This window comes from Ornithodoros turicata, chromosome 1 (assembly GCF_037126465.1).
Source record: "Ornithodoros turicata isolate Travis chromosome 1, ASM3712646v1, whole genome shotgun sequence".
Taxonomy (NCBI): domain Eukaryota; kingdom Metazoa; phylum Arthropoda; class Arachnida; order Ixodida; family Argasidae; genus Ornithodoros; species Ornithodoros turicata.
The window spans coordinates 36,989,218-37,014,605 of NC_088201.1; the positions used below are offsets into that span (position 1 = coordinate 36,989,218).

At 40.2% G+C, this 25,388-nt stretch overlaps 2 protein-coding genes across 6 annotated transcripts in view; one reads left to right on the forward strand and one right to left on the reverse strand.

The window, feature by feature from the left end:
• LOC135378018 (mRNA (2'-O-methyladenosine-N(6)-)-methyltransferase-like) overlaps positions 1-12,116 on the forward strand; it is a 109,079-nt gene extending 96,963 nt beyond the window's left edge. For all 4 annotated transcript variants that reach the window (XM_064610836.1, XM_064610835.1, XM_064610834.1 and 1 more), the window contains 5 exons: positions 2,491-2,675; positions 5,819-5,912; positions 6,309-6,409; positions 8,903-8,977; positions 9,050-12,116. In XM_064610836.1, the coding sequence (XP_064466906.1) occupies positions 2,491-2,675; positions 5,819-5,912; positions 6,309-6,409; positions 8,903-8,977; positions 9,050-9,263 (669 nt within the window). In that variant the 3' untranslated portion in view covers positions 9,264-12,116. The remainder of the gene's footprint in view (positions 1-2,490; positions 2,676-5,818; positions 5,913-6,308; positions 6,410-8,902; positions 8,978-9,049) is intronic.
• A 386-nt stretch (positions 12,117-12,502) lies between these two features.
• Positions 12,503-24,248, reverse strand: LOC135378024 (ankyrin repeat domain-containing protein SOWAHA-like). Of its 2 annotated transcripts, XM_064610849.1 has the most exons (6): positions 23,789-24,248; positions 23,603-23,707; positions 17,470-17,621; positions 16,611-16,681; positions 15,930-15,956; positions 13,400-15,822 (listed from the first exon to the last, which is right to left on the reverse strand). In XM_064610849.1, the coding sequence occupies exons 1-6, from the start codon at positions 23,889-23,891 to the stop codon at positions 15,747-15,749; spliced, it is 534 nt and encodes a 177-aa protein (XP_064466919.1). In that variant the 5' UTR covers positions 23,892-24,248; the 3' UTR covers positions 13,400-15,746. The 2 variants fall into 2 exon arrangements, with proteins under 2 accessions (XP_064466920.1, XP_064466919.1); XM_064610850.1 differs by lacking the exons at positions 13,400-15,822; positions 15,930-15,956 and adding an exon at positions 12,503-13,388 and having other exon boundaries at positions 23,789-24,236.
• Between the last annotated feature and the right edge of the window lie 1,140 nt (positions 24,249-25,388).

The window sequence follows — 25,388 nt, forward strand, 5'->3', positions numbered from 1 at the left end:
TGTCAGCAGTATTTTGGGCTAACAGGTCACTAAAACTAGCATGACAAAGAAAAGTAGCAAGGGCTGGCGCTATGGTCGTCAGTGTCGTTGCAGGGGGTTGTGAATTTGTTGAAGTTGTGAAGAGGGTTTTGCTGGTGCATATTCTAAGGATTGCAGAGGGCAAGTGACTCTCCCTACCAGTTTGTGCAATCCATGCCCAGGGGAATGATCACATGGGATCCATTGGCTATGGATTGTTGTGGAGAACAGGTGTCAAGTGTTTAAGGGAAAAGTATTGGTAGGTCTGGCTTTCTCTGAGAAATTACTATAACCAGACAATGTACAGTGCAGCGGTGACTGTGTGCTACATGAGTGGCATTGAATTCAGTGGAGGTCTGGTCGTTCTCACGAAGAAGTTAGCTGTATCTGGTATTTGATTATACGCAGTCTCTCTTTTGTCTTTTTTTATACATATTTGTATTTGCTAGTTTATTGGTAGTGTTCAATTCGATAGGAATTCGTACATCCATGACGCCTTGAAGCTGATCCTAAAGCATGATTCTTTGGCATTCTTATAGTAAATACAGAAGCTGGGGAATCCTATGTTTGCCCTGTAGATGTGAAATGTCAATTCTGCACAATCCTCCGTAGTTCCAGCATGGAAAATTCTTTGGCAAGACATATGCAAACACTTTGTGTATTGAACTGAAGGACAACAGTGCTACAAATAAAGCCAGAATATGAAAGGTTGCAAGTTTTCCCCTCAACCTAATTGCCCATTTTGCAGATATTCATTAAAGAGATGCAGCATACTAATTGAAAGAAAGATGTTTTCCTAAAGATGGTCTGTAAATTTAACATCTTACATGTACTCGAATGGTTCAATAATAAGTAACCAAAGGGCAGAAAGCAAAGGCACAGAGTTTTGAATTCTTTATTTCTTAGCGTAAACCTCTAACCTCGATGCTCATATGTAGTCTGAGCTCCAAAATATTAATGGTGTTGAAGAGAAATTTTTTCTGTTGATTGTTTAAATACTCCTGAATTGTAGCCAATACATGCTTACCACGCTACCATCTTTACCATGATTACCATCTTTATCCTCACAAGTAGTCTGTAAAATGGAGGAATAGGTAAAGATTACTTGGATGGATCATGCAGATGATGTAGCAATTCAAATCCAGCATCATTTGTGGCAGCTGTGACATAGACGACTTACGAAGAAGAGAATTGTTCACACGCCACGGCACTTTTTGCATCAACCTGTGGCACCTGTTTTTGATTGCTGCACGGGTGTCTGATAAATTTGACGTGGTATTCACTGGTGACATGCACATGGCAAACAGACAATCATGAGAACTTCCTGAATATCCCAGGAGATTGATGTCATGAGTTACTTGCTGTAGGCTTTGTGCAGAGCTTGCAAGTGGATGGTAAACTCACACGGAAGGTGTTCCCACACCATGGATTGTTTTTTTTTTTTAACCGAAGCTATGGATACACATCCATCGTTACAAATTTCTAGGTGATCTGGGTTACTCCAAATATTGGTTACTGACCATTTGTGGTCTCTTCTGACTGTCAATATTTGTGGAACCCATCATGCTGACAACTTTTTCATCTTCAAATTATCAGCCAAAATTTATTGTACCACTGTACTGTGACATATGACATTTGGGCACTGTTTGTGTGTTGCCAATCTCCTGTCAGCATGTCATGGATCATGTTGACATTTTCATGATTTGTGGCTGTACTGGGGGTGATCAGGAGATGAGATGTGTTCATAAGACCCCCTACAACTTTAACCTCATAACACCATCTACGTATTCAGAGTGAAATACAAGGGAGAAGAGTGCTGTAGGGTGCTCACCAAGCCTTTTTAGATTTCATCCGGGTTCAACAAACAAGCAACAATTGAGGTTACAAGTGCACGTGTAAACTTTACAAGTAACCATAAAACGTATGGTACAGGTCCCGACCAAAGTTTAAGAAACACCGGAGTGGCGCATATCTTCATCGGAGCGACACCCTTGCGGCAAACGGGAACCGATAGACTTAGACAGGTGAATCAGGCCCCCCCCTCTCCTGAAAGTTCTGAGTGTGCCCAATACAGCTGGGCTACCAGTGCATATACCCATAGACATGTATCCATAAACATATACATACCCCACCCCCCACCTCCTCCCCGGAAGCTCTATACCCTCCCATAGGCCGTTTTTGGGGGAGATACTGGGTGATAGGGTATTCCATGCACCTCTTGGTAAGTGTGTCCACTGTGTGTATAACAGTTCGCTGCTAGGGTGTTGCTCCGATAAAAATACGGAGCTATGGTGTTCCGTAAACTTTTGGCATGACCTGTACAACAACATATTGGAAATTCGGTTATGTAAAATAGTTTGAGTATGGTTGCCCTAATACCTATTGATGTTCCAAATAACAGTACTTCAGTTTGCTTATGGATGAATTGAGTATGATTCTAATTGTGAGAATTGCTTTCTCATTCTCTTTCAGACCTACTTAGGGCTGTCATCAAATGAGGGCCATGGAACACAAAGCTCTTTGCCTGTGTCTGTGTTTGATTGCTTGCATAAACATTTTGGTGTTACGTTCGAGTGCTTTGCATCACCACTAAACTGCTACTTCCGACAGTATTGCTCAGCATTTCCAGATACTGACAGTTTCTTTGGATCTCGAGGGTAAGCCTTATATTCTTTCATTCTTCACTTACAGATGCAAAATTGTTGTTTCCCAGGAGTGTCATAGATACAGTTACCGATCAATTTTTCAGATTTCTAGAAGACACAAGGTGTGTCTGAATTATCGAGCAGTCCAAAATTTTAGTCAAAGGCAAAAATCTTGCATTTTTTTAAAGGCCGTTACTCACAGTAGTGAAAGGGGCTTCAAAACCTCTCAATGTCTGTCTTCTCCGCTACGAACAAATGCGAGAAAATGCCTGGTGCAATTTATTTTTAGCGTGGCTTTATTGAGGTACATACTCGTAAGCATGATCGTGACTGCAACAAATGCTGTGGTTGATGGGGCAGCTCCCTCACAACATTAATGTGCTCGTGGTTTTTACCATTTGCACAGCTCAACCTACTGCTGTCTTGTAGTTCAGTACGTGTCAGTTTGCTACCTTGTTTATGCAGCTATCAACGCTGAAAATGGTTAAAAATTGGGCTGTTCGGTACAGCATACTTTAAAAGCGATAAAACCCCCGTGCCGGGGAACAAGTCAACAGACGACACAACACACAGGCACAGACTGTGCCTGTGTGTTGTGTCGTCTGTTGACTTGTTCCCCGGCACGGGGGTTTTATCGCTCTTAAAGTATCAACGCTGTTGAACGCAGTTGTATGCATTGTCAACGCACCCTAAGGCATAGTTGACACGGTTGCTGACACCGGAAGTGGCAAATAGTTGGTAGCTGTAGACTGAACTGCTGTCACATCCTAATTTCCTAATTCACAACAAAGTCTGGCATAACAGCAGCCATCTCGTGTTCCTCACTTGACGTTGATGTGAAACTGTAAAACCCTAATTGTTCATTGGGCCCTTAATTCTTGTCAATTTCACGATTCGAAAAATTAGCTAATTTTAAGGGCACATGAAATGTCTAGTGAGATACGGCGCCTCGAAAACTATGCTGGAATTGCAAACTTTATCCTCATAGCTGGTTGTGCCGGTCACTGTTACAGGTAACAGTACAGGTACAAGTTACAGAACAACCATGTGCAATGCCACTTTGAGCAAATGTGCTTTGGGCAATCTCGGACTCGTCATGACGTAAGCTAACTAAGCTACAAATTTTAGCATCCAGAATTCGTGAAATTTAGTGGCCGTGAATATGTGCCCTGAGCCCGATTCTTAAAAAATTGAGGACCCGAAATTAATGGGTTTTACAGTATATCAACTTACACTGCCCATACTCGAAAATTCACACGTTTGAAGTGTAGTAGTGGAACGTGCATGTGTATGCTCCCTCATCTACATGCAGGCTTCTGCACATGTACTGGGTCAAGTCAACCACTAGTGAACCTGCACAAAGTATCAGGATTTGAAGTGTGCTCTTTGTCGTAGCTCTCCACTTATTGGACGATGAGCACTTCGAAATACGTATCTGGAAGTTCGAGTCGAAATGTGTATGACCGATTGAGCTGTTCCTTGAAGATGTGGTCCAATTTATCGGATGTGAAAATGCGCACTGGCTCTAGTGGGATATTCAAAATACAGCAAAAAAAAAAAAGCTAAAACTTTTGCAATACTGGGTGCACAAAATATTTAAGAACATTATGATTTGAGGAAAACAATAATATTTAATAAAAAAGCGAATACATAGTCACAAAGTTTGGTAAAAGCTTTTGCATTAGTGTTTTAGCAAGTTAGTCAAGAAAACTGCTTGCTGCCTTAGTGATGGACTCTATGTGGTCTCGTGGGGCTCAATGAAGCTCAGTGCTCAAACACAGCTGCATGCTACAATCTGTGGTTCTCATTGATGTTGGCCATAGCATCCACAATGGCAGCCTTCAACGAGTCTTGTGGGGCCACTGGTTAGTCTTCCTCTCAGTAACACCTCAGACATAGCAGCCAAGTAGCAGCCAAGTTCGTTAAAAACTGGAGAGTTAGGGCGCAGTATGTTGTAGGTATGGTCCTGGTGCTGAGCTTTTGGAGGTTCCAGTAACCAAGAGCTCAGCAAGGAGAGCCTTGCCCTGATGACTGGTTGAGGAAGTTTCTTTTCTTTTGTGTCAGGACTGCCTAGCATCACGAGTAGTGCACGGAAGGGTGTGCTCTATTGATCCAAATGCACTGTGCAGCAGTTTTTCGGTTAACATCCGCAAAGCATTCGTGTAATGCTGATGAACTCCATCCTTGCCCAGAGGCACCTCAACATTGGAACCACTGAATTGGGTACTCCATTTAGTGACCCTACTTGATATGAGGGCATTTTGAGGTCACTTTTGATCATTTCCACGTGTACTTGGAAAGCGCCTCGTGTCCAGGGTTTCCCTTCCTTTTTTTTCTTCTGTGGATCATGCTTTCCCTTGTCCCCAAAGTGGACATGAGAGAACAGGTGACATACAAATTGTCCTCTTGAAAGGGATTGAGAGCTAGTTGTTGCAACGCTGACAGTAAAATGTGACACAAGCAAAAGCTACCTTGCGACTATATCGAGGAAGGTCAGGATGTCAAGATATTCACGTTGCCAGGTGATCATGATACGTGTCTCATTGTCTTCAAGCTCTGCTGCATAGCTGTAACTGTTTTTGTGAGGCAGCTTCTGATTCCTTCTGCATGTATGTAATTTCACAGCTGTCGCTTTTTCTCTAAATTTGGGACATTAACTCAGTTGGAAGAACTAAACAATGAAAAAAATCTGAATTCTAGCGTAGAAAAGATGTGTTACAGTTTGGGCACTTACGGTACAAAACCTATGTTTTCACTTACCCGGCACACCCAGTCTGTATTTATGTGAGAAGTCTCATTTTACCTAGGGGTCTGTGAGGGCTTGAAATTTTGTACTTGGGTATAACTACCCAGTTACAGCAATAGTAAGTACCCTGTACAAAAGTATGTTACCTTGAATGTCGTGTGCCCACGTATGTCGTGTGCCATGTACCTTGTGTGAACACGAGAATTGGTTTTAAGTTCTGATTTTTACTGCAGGAAATAAGTAGATGCGCTTGATGCCCCTGTCAGCTGTCTGTATTAAAATTTGGGCATAAATCCGTGTGTGTTCACGAACTGACCTGGAACAATTCAGTGCTAAATTTTGATACTTGCAGACCCCTAGTCATGTATCTGAGAAGGAGTTACCTATGCTTGTTCTTCATTTATTACAGATCGTTCTTGAAATTCCTCCCAATTGCTGGTTCTTTCGAAGTTAATCCTCCATTTTCAGAGGAATTGATGGATGCTACAGTAAATCACCTTGAGGTAGAGTCACAATTTTGCAAGGGGCAAAGATTATGCTGAAACAAGTGATGCACTGAAAACGATCCAAATTCTGATTGAGGAGGCAGCTGAGTAGCAAAATTATTAACTGACATGATTAGATGCATGGAGGCATGCCCCCTGTCTTTTGCAGTACATATACCACTGTATACCACCTTTGTAAAGAGTAACTGTTTTCCCACTCATTTTAGCCCAATTTCCATACTTTTCGTCCATAGTATTATATTTGATTCATTGGGCTGCTCTACTCAGTATGTCATTTACTCAAAATGTCAGGTATATCACTATTTGGTTCATATCGGAATAATGTGTGTTCCTGCATATTTGCTATTCATTACAGTGAGATAAATGATTAACTGAAAAAATATTTTTCTCCAGCGGTTGCTGACCGAATCTCAGGAGCCGTTGTCATTCATCGTGTTTTTTCCTGATCTGCGTGATCCTGTTCCAACTGCTCTAACAACGCTGGAAGCCAGTAGGTTTGTAGAATGCTTCACAAGTCATCTCCACTTGATGTTCTGGCAGATCTATGAGCCTTTCTTATTGATAGTTTTCATCCCAGATACTCTGCATTGTGGTTGCATTTACATGCAGTAAATATTTATTTATTTATTTATTTTATTTATTTATTCAAGAGACATTACTTATTACAGACATACATTATGACGTAAATATTGCAGCATGCCTGTAGGTTTCTAATTGAGCGGTTGAGATGCACACATGTGGTATAAACCATTCATATTTGTGGTAGGATTCTTGCTGTGGCTCATTGTAGATGACTCTGAACATGTTGACAAACTGTGCCTTTCAAGATTGTGCTTATAGTCAGTTTCAAGTGGTTTTGCAGGTGCCCTTCATTTGTTCATCCTCTTGAAAGTGTACAGCACTGTCCCATGTGCTATATGGTTGTTATGTAAATTTTAAATTACATTCTTAACACAAGCTATTGAAATACAATTTGAAGTATTTGTAAAATTATCACCTTTTGAACGTTTGAATCTTTTTTGTTTGGGGATAAATTCAGTGCGCTGGACTCTCTTCAGAATAAAGATCAGGTGATTCAAATCATGGGTACTCTTTGGTTGTGTGTAATGTACTGTCTTTCATGACCATTTGCAATGCAACAAATTGGGAACATTGAATGCGTCACATTTGTGCACCTTCTCGACACACTTCTCTGTTCATCAGAGTATCAGTTCACCATCATGGTACACTGAATATACCTACTCTACTACTACTCTACTCTATTCCACCTGACTCTACACCTTTGCCTGGCGGAGACAGGCCTACCGAAGGTACAGGTCGGGACAAAAGTTTACGGAACACGCGAGTGACATACTTTTTCTTGGGTGCGACACCCTAGTGGCTGCTGGAAGAGTTCACTGTTTTTGACGGATGGAAGGGTGCGCTGTTAGCGACACACTGTGGTAGTTCCTGTGTCACTTGGGTGTGCCTAGGAAGTGGAAGCTACCGCTATGTGAGCTCACCCGCTTCCGGCGACTGCTAGGTTGTCGCGCCTAAGAAAAAGTATGCCGCTCGCATGTTCCGTAAACTTTTGTCCCAACCTGTAACCTTGTACAGACTCAATCATGATCACAAATAAACACATTAAGGCTGTGAGTTTGTGAATTCCACACCATTGGCCTGCTGACCCTGAGTCGGTCCCAAAGTTTGGGCACAATTCTGAGCATGTGAAATTCATCACTAGGCACCTTAATATGGACATTGATTAGTGCTGTACCCCACTAGATTGCTAGGGAAGTGTGAGGTGCTACCATCTCACATCCTCCATACTGTAGAAAAGCCTGACTTTGGGCAAAAAAGAGGAACGGATAACACAGAAAACTTTTTTGCCCAAAGGCTTTGTTACAGTATGGAGTTCCTCCAGCAGCTCAACTGCATTTCTACTATTTTATCATTCTCACATCCTCTGCAATGCTATTATGACAATACCAAGGTAGAGCTGATCTGTTGTGCAGCAGCTTCTGCACAGCATCATATACAAGAGCTCCTAATTACAGAAGAACTCGGCAATGGGGGGGGGTCATCACAGCTTTTGTGATGCGTCCTGCAACTTCTTCCAACACACTGGATAACACAATATTGCTGAAATTTCTCAAAAACTCCCTCCTTTCCTGCAAAGTTCCATCCTAGAGCCTTGCACAGGCCTGGGCCCGACAAAATACTGCGGGCGGGGCCCGAGCTGACAAACAAGTTTCAGAGAGTCTGGCTCGGCCGGCTCACGCAGCTAATGGAGGACAATGGAGGACTACTATTTGTTCATATCATCACATGCTTGCGTCATTCCTCTGCATATATTTATAAAAACAAGCAAAGGACAGTGCATTATGCGTATCATTCTACCCTCTAGAATCTTCTCAAGACCACTTCACATTACTCCTGACTCCTCACATATTTCACAATCATGCTCGGTGAGAGGGGTAGGTATTGGGAGAAGGAGTTTGTCAACAACATCCTCTACCTCCACAAAAACTTGTAGATATCACGCTTGCCCACGTGCGTTCTTTATTTAATTTGGTCTCATGCTGTTGTAATATTAAACTGCCAGTTCTTGTATGTTTGTGGCCTTGCCTACTCTTATAAATTTACTTATAAATTTGTTTGATAAGTGTTAGAAACGCGAAAGTCATGGCTGGAAATGCTAGGCTGGGCTGTATTCGCTGAGTCACCGGGCCGGGCCATTTTTCGATGCACTCTGGCCAGATCGGGCCCGCAAAAATCTGCCTGTGCAGAGCTCTATTCCATCCGAAGCGACTTTTCTGCCCTGCTGAGATATGCTACCAAAAATATGACTGGCACAAGAAAAGTTAATTGTTTTTGTGATGTTGTTGCTTTGCATTTTGAAAACCATAGAAGAAAAAAAAAAAAAAATTAGGTGTACACCCTGTGTCCACTGTTTTTCCATAATGGCTGCCAGAGACGAATAACCGTTCCTGTCTTGTTACCAATAGATACAAGCGAGAGCAGTTGCTAATTCCTGCCTATGATCATGAGCATAGACATGGCTTTCAACACATCATGCCAAGGTATATATTTGAAATGCATTTCTCACTGTTTCACTGCATGTAGTAACAATTACTCTGCCCCACTTATTTCAGGCTGGAAGTTAATGTGCGCTCTGCTCATGGAACTCAGGTCATCTTCCTGCAGAATGATGCAGGTTACGCACGCTGGGGTCCAACACCCGAGCGCCTTGATGCCCTCCGTGAAAGTTATAGACCTGGCCTTGATAAAGAGCGGGAAGGTCTCCAAGTCCCACCCACACCGGTCCCCATGACTCCTGCCATAGTAGTACCTCCCAAGGGACCTTAATTTTATACTTGGGGGATTGATTTTAACAAATCTCATTTTAAAATTGTCTCGTCTCTTGTTCGTAGTGGAATTGTGGAAGAGCATGAGCGATGTTATCGTGTAAATGTATCCTGCATGCTGTATGTCCAACTTAAAAAGTGTGGGATGGCACATGGAAGCAGGCAAGCTGAACACAATTATTGTGCTAGAGCTCCATAACATTTCCGATGTTGTTTGTTACACTGGGCATGTAACATGTGCTGGACCATGTAAAATCAGTGATGCATCAGCTGGTATTCTGAGGCCTCACTTTTTTACCTTCATGTAAATGACTTCAGGGAGGCAAGGAGTACAACTGTATAGTTGACAGTATACTGGTGTGAGATCTGGGTCTGCCCTACTTTTAAATGTGTCCATAATTCTCCTGGTAGCAGACATATCTGGAAGCACACCTTGCCATTCATTTTTCATTGCTAAGTGGTGCTTACGAAGCTTAGTCATCATTTGCTACAACCATGTATAGTGTACTGCCACTTGGAGAGTGAGCTTGCTTTTATGGTCAGTCAGTATGAAACTCTTGATGAGGTATCGTTTAATAATGATGTGAGGGAAATAACCTGTACAGACACCGCATACATTTGTTAGCATTGTCATCCATACTGTATAATTGCTCATGTTTTAGTGTTATTTCATTTCTCATTGACGGCATTGACTGCATCAATCTTTCAAAAAGTGGTTTGCAGCACATCGTCTAATTTAAGACCTTCCATTGAATGTTTTAATGGATGAAACGAGCACAATGTGTATGTATAGATGTAATACATTTTTTACTTTTTAGCTCCTACTGTGGTTTTAACCCTCAGCTACAAAATAAAAACATATTTCTTGGTGATGGTAACACCTTAAAATTGTGTTGGTATGTTATTTCACCTATTGGTGTTTAAGCTGCTTTGGAGGGGAAAAAATTAGCTGCAACATTGATGATATGTTGTGTGTTTATTAGCATTGCAGCTCACCATTGATACAACACAACCCTACCACAGGCACATGTCACGAAAATTGCTGTGAAGTGAATTGCCTGCATTGAATGCAAGTGATGCACTATTTATAAGCACTGATAACTTATAAAGTAAAGGAAGTCACAAATGCCCATGAATGTACCCCCCCCCCCCCCTTTCCTACAGCTTTGTTTCTTTGGCAGCCAATTGTTTATCTTCAATATCTATGTGAAGAACACAGGGTACAGGTCTCACTAAGTAGCCTCTGACCTTATTGACATTGGTTAAAAGGGTTGTGACACTCTGACATCACATATTGTACTGTACACTGGAGTATTCAGAGTTGTAGCAGGCAAGATACAAGCCAGATCCAAGATCGCAGGAGTTGAGGCCGATTATTAGGCTATTCCAATTAGTTCTGTAAGCACGTCAACACTCTCGTGGCTGCCTTGCTCACGTAGGATGCCCTAATGTTTCACAGCCAGTTTAGTTTCAGTGTTCGAAATTCCATTGTTCTATGCATCTATTACCCATTTTAGTGTAAAGCTCAGAATGCAGGTCCACGTCGACGCAACTAACTGCCACTTACATGGTGAAGTGTCACAGCCCTTTAAAATTTATCATCAGGGGTTATGTGCTGTCTTTTATATCAGTCTGATTGGATAATGGGCAAAATATAAGGGTTGTACAAATAAAAGTGTAATTTTTCACATTTCTATTTATTTTTATGTAGTATGTTGACATAATAGTGCGGTGTGGAGGTGTTGAAAGGGGGAGGGAACTGTGACCAGGAGGAAAATAGATGTAAATCTTGTGCCATGGGGAATTAAACCACAAAATTACCTTTGGATTAAAAAGCAGGTATTGTCTAGGCTATTTTAAGGATAAAAAAAAAGCAGGTCTAGCTTTGCAAAGGTGCTTGACATAAGTGATGCATCTTATATTTAATGTTTGCCATGAGAATACTTGACAACCCAACCAAGTAATACAGCTTCAGTGTCAATGGGTAGTCGCTATAAAGCATGCACTGCACTTAAAATGTTTTATGGTTTGTATCAGATGTGGACATAACCCAGGTGTATGAAAGACATGACAACACACATGAAAGCACTGTAGTGGGGTAATGATACATGAAGCAAGTAAAATTAATGGAATAGTCATGGTACTTACATCATATCTAATAATGGAACCTGGAGTAATGAGATTATCTTGTTTCAATCAACTTAAGAAACCATCTCCACTCAGTCAGGAGAACAGCTCACCTTGAAGTCAGATGCACAACCTTCCACAAGGTTTTGGCACTAGTATGTAGGATGATTTATGACAATTTATTTCCCTTTGTTATCTCGTCATAAAAATACTGGTGACATGTGTCGGGTGTTTTAAGGTGTATGATACAGTATGTGTGACGTTGTATGCATCCTGCAAGTTGTGAAAGATTTGTATTGGTATGTCATGAGCTATTATATGCAATTTGCACAGGCCACGTAATTGCAGCCCTTGTAGTAGTTTATTCTACTCATTTGCCTGTAGTCAACTTGAATCAAAATTTGCTCGGTGCATTTCAACATAAATGTATGTATCTATTGGGAAGGAGCCATGTTGTAGCCAATGTACAGGATAAATAGGGCTTCAGTAATGACACACATTGTATAAATATACTAGTATGCCACTTCAGATGTGTCATAGCATAGCTTATTTTCCTTTGGTAACTGTTTGTCAGAAATGCAGTATCATAAACTGGTACCATCAATTGATGCGTTTCCTTCGTGCTTTGTCTTCTGCTTGTATTCATTTAGCACTGATTAAGACATATCACTGCCCTCAAGCATGCTGCACAGTGTGTGTTGACATTAAATGCATGTGTGTTGACATTTTTCACTTATGGGTGAATTTTAATTATTTTGTTATGCATCTGCATTACATAGTACACACACAAAGGTAAAATCCTGAGCCTCCTCTTTGTTTTCCCAGAAATACCCATCCAATTCACAAGCAATAAGTGCAATTTATATAACAAAAGACGTTGGGCTAGTTGGTATACATAAGACATTATGGAATGCGCACAACACACAAGGCCGAAGGATGGGGACGAAGGGAGTGTTTGTTTTTTTTGGTCACATTAAACTGAGTTGCGCCGGTGTTGTCCCCCATCCTTATCTTTTGTGCGCATTCCATAATGTCTTGTGCAATTTATGTGGCTGAGGTAGCTTGTATTATCTTCTAATTAAGCCTATAGGATACTACAAAATTTTCACTTAGTATATAACATGCCCCATTTATTACTTCAGAAATCATAACATGGAAGTTCCTTGGAAACATGGAGATGAGGGATGTATAATGCTGGGTATGTGCAGAGCAGAGCAGTTTATTTTGCCATCATAAACCTCCTAATCAGTTATCCAGTAATCAAGTTACTTGTACAGAATTCTTAGCCATGTAAAAAAGGAATGTAAAATCATGTACATAAACCAAGAAGAAAAAATGTGCACCAATATGGAATGCCTCACTAGCATGAACATAGGATGAATACCAGCAACAAGCAACAGATAGGCATACAGCACATCTGTATCATTCAGGTGTGTCAAGTAATGCGAGCACATATGGCAGCCTTACAGGAGTAGGATTCAGCTCAAAACAAGGGATAGAAGTAACAGCACTCAATCAGCTCCTCTGTATATTCACTAGTGCACAACAAAACACATAAGAATAAATGCACATCAGTCAACGGTAGAAGTAAAATAAAATTTCTCTGTTAAATTTCATGACCATCACCATGGCTTACAAAAGCTTAAAAATAGTAACTATAAAACTGCAGAAAAATATAAAACCACTGGGAATGTGTTTTTCTAAACACACATTTGGCACATCATTTGTGATTGTGTGAACATCTACGTGCACGACATACGTAGAAAAATACTAACCTATGAGAAGTTCACCGATAGGGCAGACTAAAACAATTGGACAATTAGTGTATAACTAATTATTAAGTTTGAAGCGACATAGTTAAAAGCTGGATTCAAATCGGATTCTACCCAACTGAAACTTGTATGTTATTCATGAAGTAAATCCACAGGTACTGTCTGAGTCAGAGTCCAAACTGGGTGTAATGCTGAGCTTTGACTTCAGGGATTCCATACTGCTTGAACTGCAATGACAAAATGATATGCTTTAATATGGATTAACATTCTAAGGAAGACAAGAATGATGAAGTAAAGAAGTTAGTCCACAAGATATACTATTTTTATATGATCGCCACTCTGCTGTACTGCACTGTATTAATATACAGGGCATTTTTTATATCCTTTACAGGAATTTGTATAATAAAACTGAGAGCTACCCAGATGTGGTTTTTATAGGTGTGTTACGCGGCCAAGCGGACATCTTGTGGGAAAGTATGTATGTAACTACTGGGTGACCAATTACCTAAAATTCATCTAACTTATTAATTAGATGTTTTCGGAGAAATGCAAGATAGGAGACTTGGAGGCAGTCATTATTTAAATTCCGCCGCATTATTTAAGTAACGTAATTTCACATGTATAAGCCACACTCGCAGATCAGCCACAGGCAATATGACGCACTGATTTGTGCGACAAAGGAGACCATAGAGAAGGCCATAAACCCTGTGGTCCAGGGTCGGCATGGTGTACAACAAAGGAGGTCAGTTGTAGTGTTCTACCACAATCGGATTGTGCCCTTGTTTTGTGTTTTTCATGGATCGACAGGTCAGTGGCCTTCCAGAAGGCACGAATCACTGTTACCACTTTCGTTAAAGCTGCTTGGGGGAAGGCACCAGGAAGGTCAGTCTACTCGAAGTTGGATGCGCCACTGTTACGCATTGTTTGTGCATTGGCAGGGCGGTGCTGTTCCAGAGACACTGTCGGCCCTTTCGTTAAAACCGAGGTACGGGGAAAATACCAGGGCAAAATAGTAATCAGATAAGCCATACCAGTGGATAAGCTGCAGAGAAATTATGGTACCTGCTTGTTTAAATGTCCTGAAATGAGCACATACTTTGAGATATATATTGCTGAGTTTTCATATGCAAATGAGTCGAGCAAATGATATGCAAATTTGACACAGTTGCAAATTGGAAGTTAATTGGAACAGCTAGATTTTTTGTGTTAACACAAGAATGTGCGGCAACCGCTTGGAAGAGAGATGAGCTTCACACAGCCATCTGTTTGTGCATGTAGCAGTGCAATAACGCATTCGAGTCCAAATCAGGATTCGGGAATATTGAAAGCCACTTGACTATTATTTCAGAGTGCCTGTGTGACACAGGTACATACAATTTGTATCATGCCTCCAAATTGTTGGCGTCCTCAACAGGGCTTGAACCGGCATGCCTTGCGATCAGCTATGTACCAAGTAATCTACAGAAGCTGGTGCTATTACATTTTGTTATTACCTTTCGTGATATGTGGAGACTAGCAGTGTAGCCAGAAAAATATTGCGGGTGGGGTTCTATGGGGACTTTACATGGGGGAGGAGGATTTCACTCTCGTTTCCCTCTCCCAAATGCACTACCAAGGGTATACGATTTCGGGGGGGGGGGGGGGGGGGTTGAACCTCCTAAACCCTTCCCCTGGCTACGCCACTGGTGGATCTGTGTGGACATAGCCACAAAATGAGGCTATTTGAACTATTTGAGGCTAAATAAACTATTTCTCCCAAGTAGCACTCATAATGTACGTGCAGATGAAGAATTTTATGATATATTTGTTCAGCTTAAAAAAAGGTTCAGCTTATAGGTTCTAAAGAAGACATTCTTTTGTCCAACAAAGTTAAGTAGAACCAATTTTTCAAATACTACTGTTCAACTTCCCATAAGTCAGGCACTGTAAACCAGCTATAGCTGGAGTAGTACATGAAATCTGCAGGAGTGAAAAGGTCGAGGGTCTTCATCTATATGCACATCACATGCAGCCAGCAGGACACCAGCAATTAAGCTGCATTGTACAAGTGCATAGGCATGTCATGACCTGTGACGGACGTTAAAGGGGCTCTCAATTACACACCACACACTGTGAAAGCAGGGATTTTAGTGTACTAAACATGTGCATGACTTTGGGTGCTCCCAAGCACTTACATTAGTTACAAAGCAGGTGAAGTGGCAACATTAGTGCTCTTGTGTCATTGTGTCACCCCTGTCATTGTATTGTTGTCAACCTCCACAATTCTAGAAAAGTTATTATATTTAAAGCAGATGGAACACTTGCCCAGGTCCTAACCCTCAGGTGGGCAGAATTAATTCATAGACCAACTACAGAGGCATAATTGTCGTGTGACGTAAAGCTCCAAATTGTTATTTGTAGCCTTCAGCTTATACTTGTGGTACTAATGTTTAAAACAGTTATAGTGGACCACACAAATGCCATGAATATGATATAAAACGATTATGTGGCAGCGTAAACTCTAAAATGCTAAAGTGTCCACAAACATTAATACTAATGTTATTGACTCAAATAACGTTATTGACATTTCTTGAGAAAAAACTTGTTCAATTATCATACACTTTGTAGACTACAACTGTGAATACGGAAAGTGACTTCAGAAGCCAACAGCACATGCAACCCCTAGAAGAAGAATAGGACTCAATGAGTTGTGCGAATGGCCCTCTAAAGAGGAAATACTTCACTGTCATGTTACAAGTATAAAGTATTCAGGGAGGCCAAAGGCATACTTATATGGCTTGCTCGAAGGTGATGTACTGAAAGTAAATATCAGTCAGTATCACACGTATGACTAAGGTTTCCATGGTGTACCCATCACCTGAAAGGCTGAATTTGCTGAATGGCAAGCATCATTATGCCACCAGACCGTTACCATTGTCCGCATGCCATTTCAAAATGGTTTGTTACTGAGGTACATAAAAACATTGGTGGGCCTAATTCTGGCATTATTAGAACAACACTGCTCTTGTGCTTTGTAGCCAAACCCGGTAATAAATCATGTGAAAATGTTAACAGTTGTGTTCCTACTTTACAATAACAATATTTTTAAAATTTCCACAGCATAAAAGCCTGCTTGTTCAGCATCCTTTAGTACTTTTTACAAACCCTAGTTACATCTGGGATGTTATAAAATTCACGTTAGTGCTACACATAAGTGTTCCCTATATATTACAGGCATTTTGCTGTGCCTCAAACCCTTCTAACAAAAGACATCATGCAGCCTTTAACTGGTAAGAGGAAACTTACAAAGCTTTCTACCAGCAGGTTTCTTTCACTTTTGCACGTTTACCAGAAACCGTACTAGTCATTGCTACAGCCAGCCATTGGCCTCCAAGAGGAGCTTACAAATGCAAAGTTGTGACTGATTCCCAGCATTCAGAGAGCACAACGTGGACTTGGCCAACACCTACCTTGGAAGCTCAATCTTCTTTGATTTCTTTTTCTTCACTGCATGTTTTGGCGGAAGCATACCAATGCACACCTGCAAGTGAGCCTGTCATTAGTTTTGGAGACATCTGACCTGGGTACTGGAAAATGGCTCTGCTACACAGCCTTTTGAGAGGTGTTATTTACACGTGTGCGCCAAGATTTCATTGAAAACTCTCTCTTGCTGGCAAAATTAACTCACACTTCTCAGGTGCAGTGGTGGGTAACTTGGAATTAGCATAATCTTGCACATTTTTTTTTCAGGGGTACGTGCTTACATGTACATGCATTTTATGGCATATTACAAAGCACTGGAGTGCCACCCCCAACTTAAGAGGAGTTACTGATCATTAAATCACACAAAATATTTGCATAAGAAATATTTGCAAAATTTGCATTAGAGAAAATGCAAAATTTGCATTTTTTCTAAGCACGATGCAGGCAATGCCACAGTGGCCATGGCGGCAGCTAAACATGCCCAAGACAGCTCATCATTCAATAATGTGCATCCATTTACAAAGCTTACAGCATTGCTATTTTGTGAACTGCTGAATCCTGCAATAAAGACTGTTCATGGATCTGGGGTACTGTTATGTGCTTTGGCTTCCATGTGAAACTTGACAGGCCTAGTGGCCACTGCTAAATCAAATAAAATGCTAATGACAATTTTGTGACCTTATGTCCCGAGACAACCAATGACCACATGCAACACCACAGCACTGCAAAATAGCATTTTTTTTTACTTGCATATTTGCAGTCATCCATTAATAAGTTTTGTGCTGTCACTGTAAAGAATCACCATTCAAGAAAATTCATATAAATCTGTAGCAATGAAACACTTACTGTATTGTCCATAACACTATCCGCTGACCCCCAGGGTTTCAGCTTCTGGCTTCCAAAGGAGCCTGTGATTGCTGCTGCAGTTCGTTTCACCCGACTGTTGAATGATCCCATGCGCATGAAGCCAATATCTTTCTCTGTTGTGCAAGTAGCTGCTGCATTTTAAAACAGTACAAGAATGAGTATCCTCAGCACGGTCTCTCAACAACCTTGCGCACTTTGAATGCACCTGCTCACCTCTACACATGTGCCAATACACACACACACACACACACACACATAAAAAGCAACATTTTACATTGGTGGTAGATATGAATTACATATCACAATCATCAATACTAAAGGTTTGTAACACAGATTTTGTCTACTGGAACAACCATGCAATATATTAACAATAGCCATCAAACAATGAGATAATGATAAGTAGTAGTCAAACCTTATTTTTAGCACCATAAACAAGCTGATCTTCTTCTGCCATAGCCCACTGCCAAGTATGCTGTACACCTCATAACTAAATGTTGTAACTATAGTGCTCAAAGACAGGCAGACTTTCTCATGGCTGCTCAAATGGCTATTCCCTACATTCAATTTACAGCACTGTCTCAAGGGTTCCACCCTGCTACCAGTTGAGCCGTGCACATCGATAGCCACAATGCATCCATCCGCATTTCATTGCATGCAGCAAAAAGAGAGAGTGTAGAAGAACTGTAAAGAATAGCAGCACCTCAAAACAAAGGGGAAAAAAATCACTCCCAAAGTTGGCACACACAACGCCTCCATGAAATGTGCAACCTCTACCACGTGCCACCAGAAGCTACCATGGGTGTTGAAGTGATTAGATGATCAGATGATGTGCTGCCAAGATTGCAGCATGTGCTGAACAAAGACAAGCAGCTTATGGTTGGGATGGAGATAGACAGAACATACTGAACAGATGCAGATGTGATACACATGTTCTTTTCAACATTACAAAAGCATGTGTGGATATACAGCGGCAGATGCACATTTTCTTACCTGGGTACTCATCCAGTTAGGCAAACGGAGCTTCTTTTCCAAAGATGTAGAGAGATATTGTATTTCCAGATTAATGTCTTAAGAAGAATAAGCACACAGTATAATTCCCATTGAAAGAAAATCAATAGAGAATGGGGACTGTGGCACAGATTTATTGCAAAATACCAAAACAATCACTTTTGATGCATACTTCAGAACATCCCATGGAGGAATGCTAGTTGTAAATCGATGATATGTAAACAACTTGTTCTGTTACAAGTATGTTACAATAATTTCTACATTTCTTCAGGTGCATACCCTGGAGCAAGGGAGCAAGGAGACCTATGGTGGTTATCCCTCCCCTACAAACCTCTCACACACCCAGACTTTCTCTTTTGGGCTGAAGATTTCATTGCTCAAAAGTAACATGATACTTTAGTAGTGTTGCTTATTTTAATGTGGTAAAGAAATCCAGCTTTGTTTTTTGCATTTTGTGTCGCATATAGATGTATGCCCAAAATGAAACACACAAATAACTTTGCAGCGACTACAAGAAATCAAACTATGCGAATTGCACATCATCCACTGTAGGAACTGTATTCGTAAGGGTGTGGTCTCGTCCCCACTCATATTGTTATAACAAAATAGAGACAGTTCCTAGCAGTTACTGAAACTTAAGACACGCACTGGGTTTCTGATGGAGCTGAATTGTTTCTGGAGTTTTTGTCATATTGATGTCTCTTTTTCTCTTTTTGTAATGATGGTGTTAATTCCTTTGCGAGCCCAAAACCCTGGAGATACCCCAGAAACACTGTGATTCATAAAATATTTTGAGTCTGCTTGAACATAGAAATGCAACAAGTGAAGTGGTTCCTACAATGATGCAAACTACTATGCTGCACGCTACTATGGGGTATACAATACATTTTCTGAAAACACAAGGTAACAAACAAACGGTTTAGTTTTGTCAACACATGATAGCATTGGGAACTTGTATGCACACATTGCATGAAATCCACTGGAATGCATCCAGAAAAAGTTCCCTATTGCTTCTTCTGATACACAGGGCATTGCACTACTAAAAACAAAAACAAAAAAGGCTAAAAAATTTGTTGGTTCTCTGGTGTCGTCACATATAGGCTTGGATGTGGACACTAAGTAGTGGTGCAATGGATGGGTTTTGTCTAAAAAATAAAAGTATAATTTTTTATACTTTATGGGACAAACATGGAAAAATGCCATCACAGTCTGAAAAGTTTGTTTTTCCACTAATACTATGACCTGGCAGTGGTTAAAACCTTTCGTGCAACACTTACTTTTAAGAACAGTTTATAAATGGGCATATAATTAATCATATATCATATCACTATCCTGTATCATCATCCAGTACGGTACCACTGTCCTGCTAGGAGATTAAACCGTTTTAGTGATACACCTAAATGAATGATCACATTCTTTTTTCAAGACGAGATAAAGTGATACAAAATGCCATATAGTACCATCATCACCTGAAGCTGGTGGTAGTGAGCTACTGTGTCCCTAGACAATTTTCAGCTGAAATACCTACAAATTCCCTTAGGTGAAAGTAAACCATGCTACAACAATGTAGAGAACAACAAGAAAAGAAAACCAACAAAAAAACCACTAGTGCAAAGATCTTCTCGTAAGAGCTGGATATGTGACAAAACTATCATACGAAGACAGACGTATGTAGTAAGTGGAGGAAGGGGGTATCAATTCATTGTCTTGTGAAACCACATCAAAATCAGTCAACAATGAGCGACAAACTAAAGATGGCACACTTAGGTTAGTACAACACGTTATGGCAAAACTTTGTTCTGAAAACATAAATTGTTCAGAACAAAATTTAGAAAGGAAGCTAGAATCACACACATCCTTCAATGAACAGAACATTAAATACATGAAACTGAACATAATGAAATACCGTAAGTATGTCGCCAAGTTGCCCACCGTAAGCTGGAAGCTTAAATGAGTGTCAAAAAAAGGAAAAGAGAGAGAGAGAGAAAGAGAAAGGACAGGAACAGACACATTTGAGTACTTCACAACCTTGGAAGTACAACCATTTTCAATGGACCCACTTGTTTCTAAAGTGTCAACACAAACACTTCAGAGGTGAGCATAAAAATAAACTCCTACATATGGCTTCCCCATATAATTTGTAGTGTAATTAAATATTCTCTGAAAAATATAGATTGCTTATAAAAGGGGACTGTTCTTTGGTTTCTTATAACTAGGCCAGAGAGTTGCAAATTACCTCACAACTGTCATATACACCTCAATTTTGTTGGTATAAATAGCCCAAAAGTTTTATAGAAATCAGTAGATAGGGGACAGACCTCACCTTGTAGTAATTAACTTTCATTTTTACCAACATGAGAGTGAATCTATTATGACTGTCTGAACATGATATTGTGATGCAATGCTATGCTATGATAGCAGTGCCGTCAGCCCATTCCGCTTTCATGTGGTTGAATATTGCCTGATTTGAAGGCTTTACCAATGCGGAGAAATATGTAACAGAGATCCCTTCATGATCACAGCTTTCTGATTCGAAGAGGCAATTTTTCTTTCTATTTGACCTGATTATGGTAAGTAATCTGATCAGTTGGATTGGAATCTGGATGATTTTGCAAATGGGAAAGGCTCATGTCTACACATGCTACAAGCAATGTAGCGAGTGACAAACAGGAATGTCTTCATTTTTTAGGCTAATTCACACGTGCAGTACATGTTATGGCAGATTTCATACTGTGCATGTACCAAGGAGAAGTAAAATACAGTGTGTTTCATGCAGAAGGTGCTGCAAATACTGGCTGTGTGCAGGTAAAGTATACCCATAATGTGTTACATGCGCAAACATGGGTACACTTTCTCTGCACACACCCTGCAAACTGCTAATACATTGTCACCTTCATACTTTTCAAATCAGATTCAACCTGCCCTAATAAATAAAACAGAACATGACTGCACCTCACCTTCATGCCCCCCACCAAGCCCTTGACATTACTCTTGCAATTCACCCCCAGACACGATACAGCCTCACCTCAGCCTTGCATGTGTGACAAATTTTCAAGTTCACCCTCACCTGGGCCCACTTGCATGAATGTTGAGGAGATTCCTCAGTGGTGTCTCCAAAAGCGTCCGTAGTGCTTCGGTCATGTGCTACAGTCCTCAACAATGGCTCGTATCTAAAAGACTGCCAAAGCTACTGAGGAATCTCCTCAATGTTCGTGCAATCTGGCACTGATCTTACAACGTTGCAGACCCCTGAAACGTTCCAAGCACAAGGTAAAAAAAAAAGAAGAAAAAAACAACAAAAAAACATGAAGGGCTATATTATACATCTAAAGTGACAAGATGTACTGCAGCAAAAACTGAGATGTTCATTAAGGGATATCCCACACCATATGAACAACATTTTAGTGAAATGCTGTTGCCCATATTGTTCAGTGCTGCACTTAACGTGAGCTTGGATGGGATTCTTAATTCCCAAAGCCCATTATGCTTCTCTGAATTACTGTATAGCCATGTACTGTGTGGCTATGAGTCCCCCATTTGACAAATTTTCTGTCTTGTTTGGTACAAGCAGAAATGTTCAGATTCCAAGATAAAGTTGGTTGGGATAGTGAATCAAAGGTGGCCAACACTTTAGGTCCTAACTATGTAGTGCGAGTAAGAGGCATATAATATCCATAAAAGGACAATGTCCTCATAAACTATGAGTCCACATCAGAGTGTACAAGGCAGATATCGTTACTGTGTATACGTGCAAAAGGCATAAAAATAATGGAATGCAACATTTGGACGGACAGTACTGTGTAGCATGTGACGTGGCATGTAAACCAACATCCAAAACACAGAGAAATCATCTTGACCACTGTGCATCTAAAACGATCTGTCCCAGTCTACATCAAAGATCACCCTTATCCTCCATCCAGCCATGTTACAGGCACTTTTCGTATAGCTTTCCAGTAGCCATGCAGGTCAACAATAACCACATTTTGGAAAACAATGCAACAATGCATTCACGGTGTTTTGTCCTGTTGGACACAGTTGCAAAACTTTTGCCGCATCAATGTACACCTATTGACCTACGAACATGTATTGCTGTTCATATGCAAACACTTGAGGTAGATGACACTTGAAGACATATGCAGCAAAGGACATTTTGCTTTGTTCTGTATCGCATGCAAAACCTAAATAAATGCAAGTCCTAAATGTGTTTTCAAATTTGTATGCAGGCATAACATGCCAGGAACTAAATACAGAATAAAGGGCCAAACTTAAAATCATTATCTTTGATGATACAAATTCTTGGAATAGAAAGACAAAACATGTTGCTACTTTCCAAATACAAGCTGACTATCACCATAGTAATAATGTTCAAACAAATTGTTTGCATAATTTGCATGATTACAACCTAGTCAAAATATATTTAAAAATCTGTAGATAAGTTACTTTATGAGGATTAACATGGTGTGCTATTGCACGTATCCACTGTCAAACAAAACCAATTGTTCTACACGCGGAGCCAAGTTGTAAAATAAATATAACTTGCTATCCTCTTGTCCTTGTAAATTCTCAAATATCATACTCCAACTTCGACATAGAGTGAATTCTAGTACAATACCGCTGCAAGTTTGAAGATGCTTGATGGTAAGTACAGAGTAAGCCCTTCCGTTGTAGGCACATTCATCCTCAGTAGCACATGTACACAAATGAAGCTCTTGTACACATTTCATTCCAGACCACACGCAATCTGCTTTACCACAGCAAGCCTTGCCAACAGGCAGAAAAGGAGGGAAAAAAAAAAAAAGAAAGAAATGAAACTGCAGAAAGCCAGAAAGCCCATTGCACATTCACAAAATTTATGTGGCCAATGAAAAGAGATCATTAGCATGATCTCAGTGCAGGTGTTATTGAAACATAGACTTGATACGTGGTCTTGCAGATGCTCTAATGCCTACATTTGGCCGTGTTGCCCTGCGGAATGTTTGGCTCAGGAATGACTGACTGCGAGAGAGACCCTTTTGTTTGGTGGCACCAGGAGAGCTCATGGGGTTCCCAGCCCCCCCAACAGAGCTGTGATCCGATGGGTGCAAGGGAGGATTGGGGTGCTTACATGGCTGCTGAGTCTTTTTGCCTTCATTCTTACAGAGTGACCCAACTCCTGCTAAGTACTGTTCTGCTTTACGACCACTGTGGTCACGAATGTTTCGGTCAGCTCCTGGAGAGAAACACTTGAAGTCAATGCCGAGCATTAAAACTTTCTTAATGTGAGCTCAACTTCACTACTACTTCATCTTACCATAAGTTGTCGTAAGTAGCTCAGTGATGTGATGATGTTGAAACATAGCTGCCAGATGGAGTGGTGTGTAGCCCTGAAAAGAGTTGCTAAGCTCAGATTTCATCACAAGGGACTCTAGTCCATGCAGCAAACTGTCTGCACAGTAAACTATTTTAAGCACGGGCAGGCACTGATAGCGGTCAAGTTAGCATGAATGGCCATGTTTTTATCTTGTTTGTTTTTTTTGCTCAGAGCCATAAGTCTCATCAGAAGTCTAATGAGAATACAAGAACACTAATCAACAAAAAGCAAACATATTATGGAGACAAATATATTATGCAACAGCCTGAGCTAGAGTAGTAACTTACTTACGCAGAGTAGTACTTAAGTTACTTAGTTACTACATACTTCGAGTAGTAAAAGCACTTTGTGTGCATTTTTGTACAAACAGAAAGTTTGAATTAATTTGTAGAAATCAAATATAGCTGAAGGAAGACTTCCTGCCATGTCAGTATAACACAGACCTTGCATTTTGAATTTGAACTGTTACGGCTGATGTGAGTCCAGTGAAACATTCTAAAATTTGTTCTTTTTTTTTTCTTGTTTCTATGCACACCGCTACGAGGAAGATTCTCTGCTTCTTATCATGCACAGCTTGGGACAAAAGTTTATGGAACACGGCACTGGCGTACTTCATCACCAGAGCCGCCACCTACTAGATATCAGAAAGAGTTGATACCTTAACTGATATTTTAGCTGACATTTTAGCTGATATCTTAGCTGCTATTTTAACTGATAGCTGACATTTTAGCTGATATTTTAAGTGATATCTTAGATGATATTTTAGCTGATATTTTAACTGATATCTTAGGTGATATTTTAAGTGATATCTCAGCTGATATTTCAACTGATATTTTAACTGATATCTTAGCTGCTATTTTAACTGATATTTTAGCTGATACCTTAACTGATATTTTAGCTGATATCTTAGCTGATGTTTTAGCTGATATTTTAACTGATATCTTAGCTGATAGCTTAGCTGCTATTTTAAGTGATATCGTGGCTGATATTTAGCTGATAACTTAGCTGATATTTTAAGTGATATCTTAGATATTTTAGCTGATATTTTAACTGCCATCTTAGCTGATAGCTTAGCTGCTATTTTAAGTGATATCGTGGCTGATATTTAGCTGATATTTTAGCTGATAGTTTAGCTGCTATTTTAAGTGATATCGTGGCTGATATTTAGCTGATAACTTAGCTGATATTTTAGCTGATAGCTTAGCTGATAGCTTAGCTGATATCTTAGCAGCTATTTTAACTGCTATTTTAGCTGGTAGCTTAGCTGATATCTTAGCGGCTATTTTAACTGATATTTTAGCTGATATCTTAGCTGATGTTTTAAGTGATCTTCGATGATATTTTAACTGATATTTTAGCTGATATTTTAAGTGATATCTTGGCTGCTATTTTAGCCGCTATTTTAACTGATAGCTGATATCTTATCTGATACCTTAGCTGCTATTTGAACTCATACATTAGCCGATATTTTAACTGATATCCTAGCTGATATTTTAACTGATATTTAACTGATATCTTAGCTGATGTTTTAAGTGATATC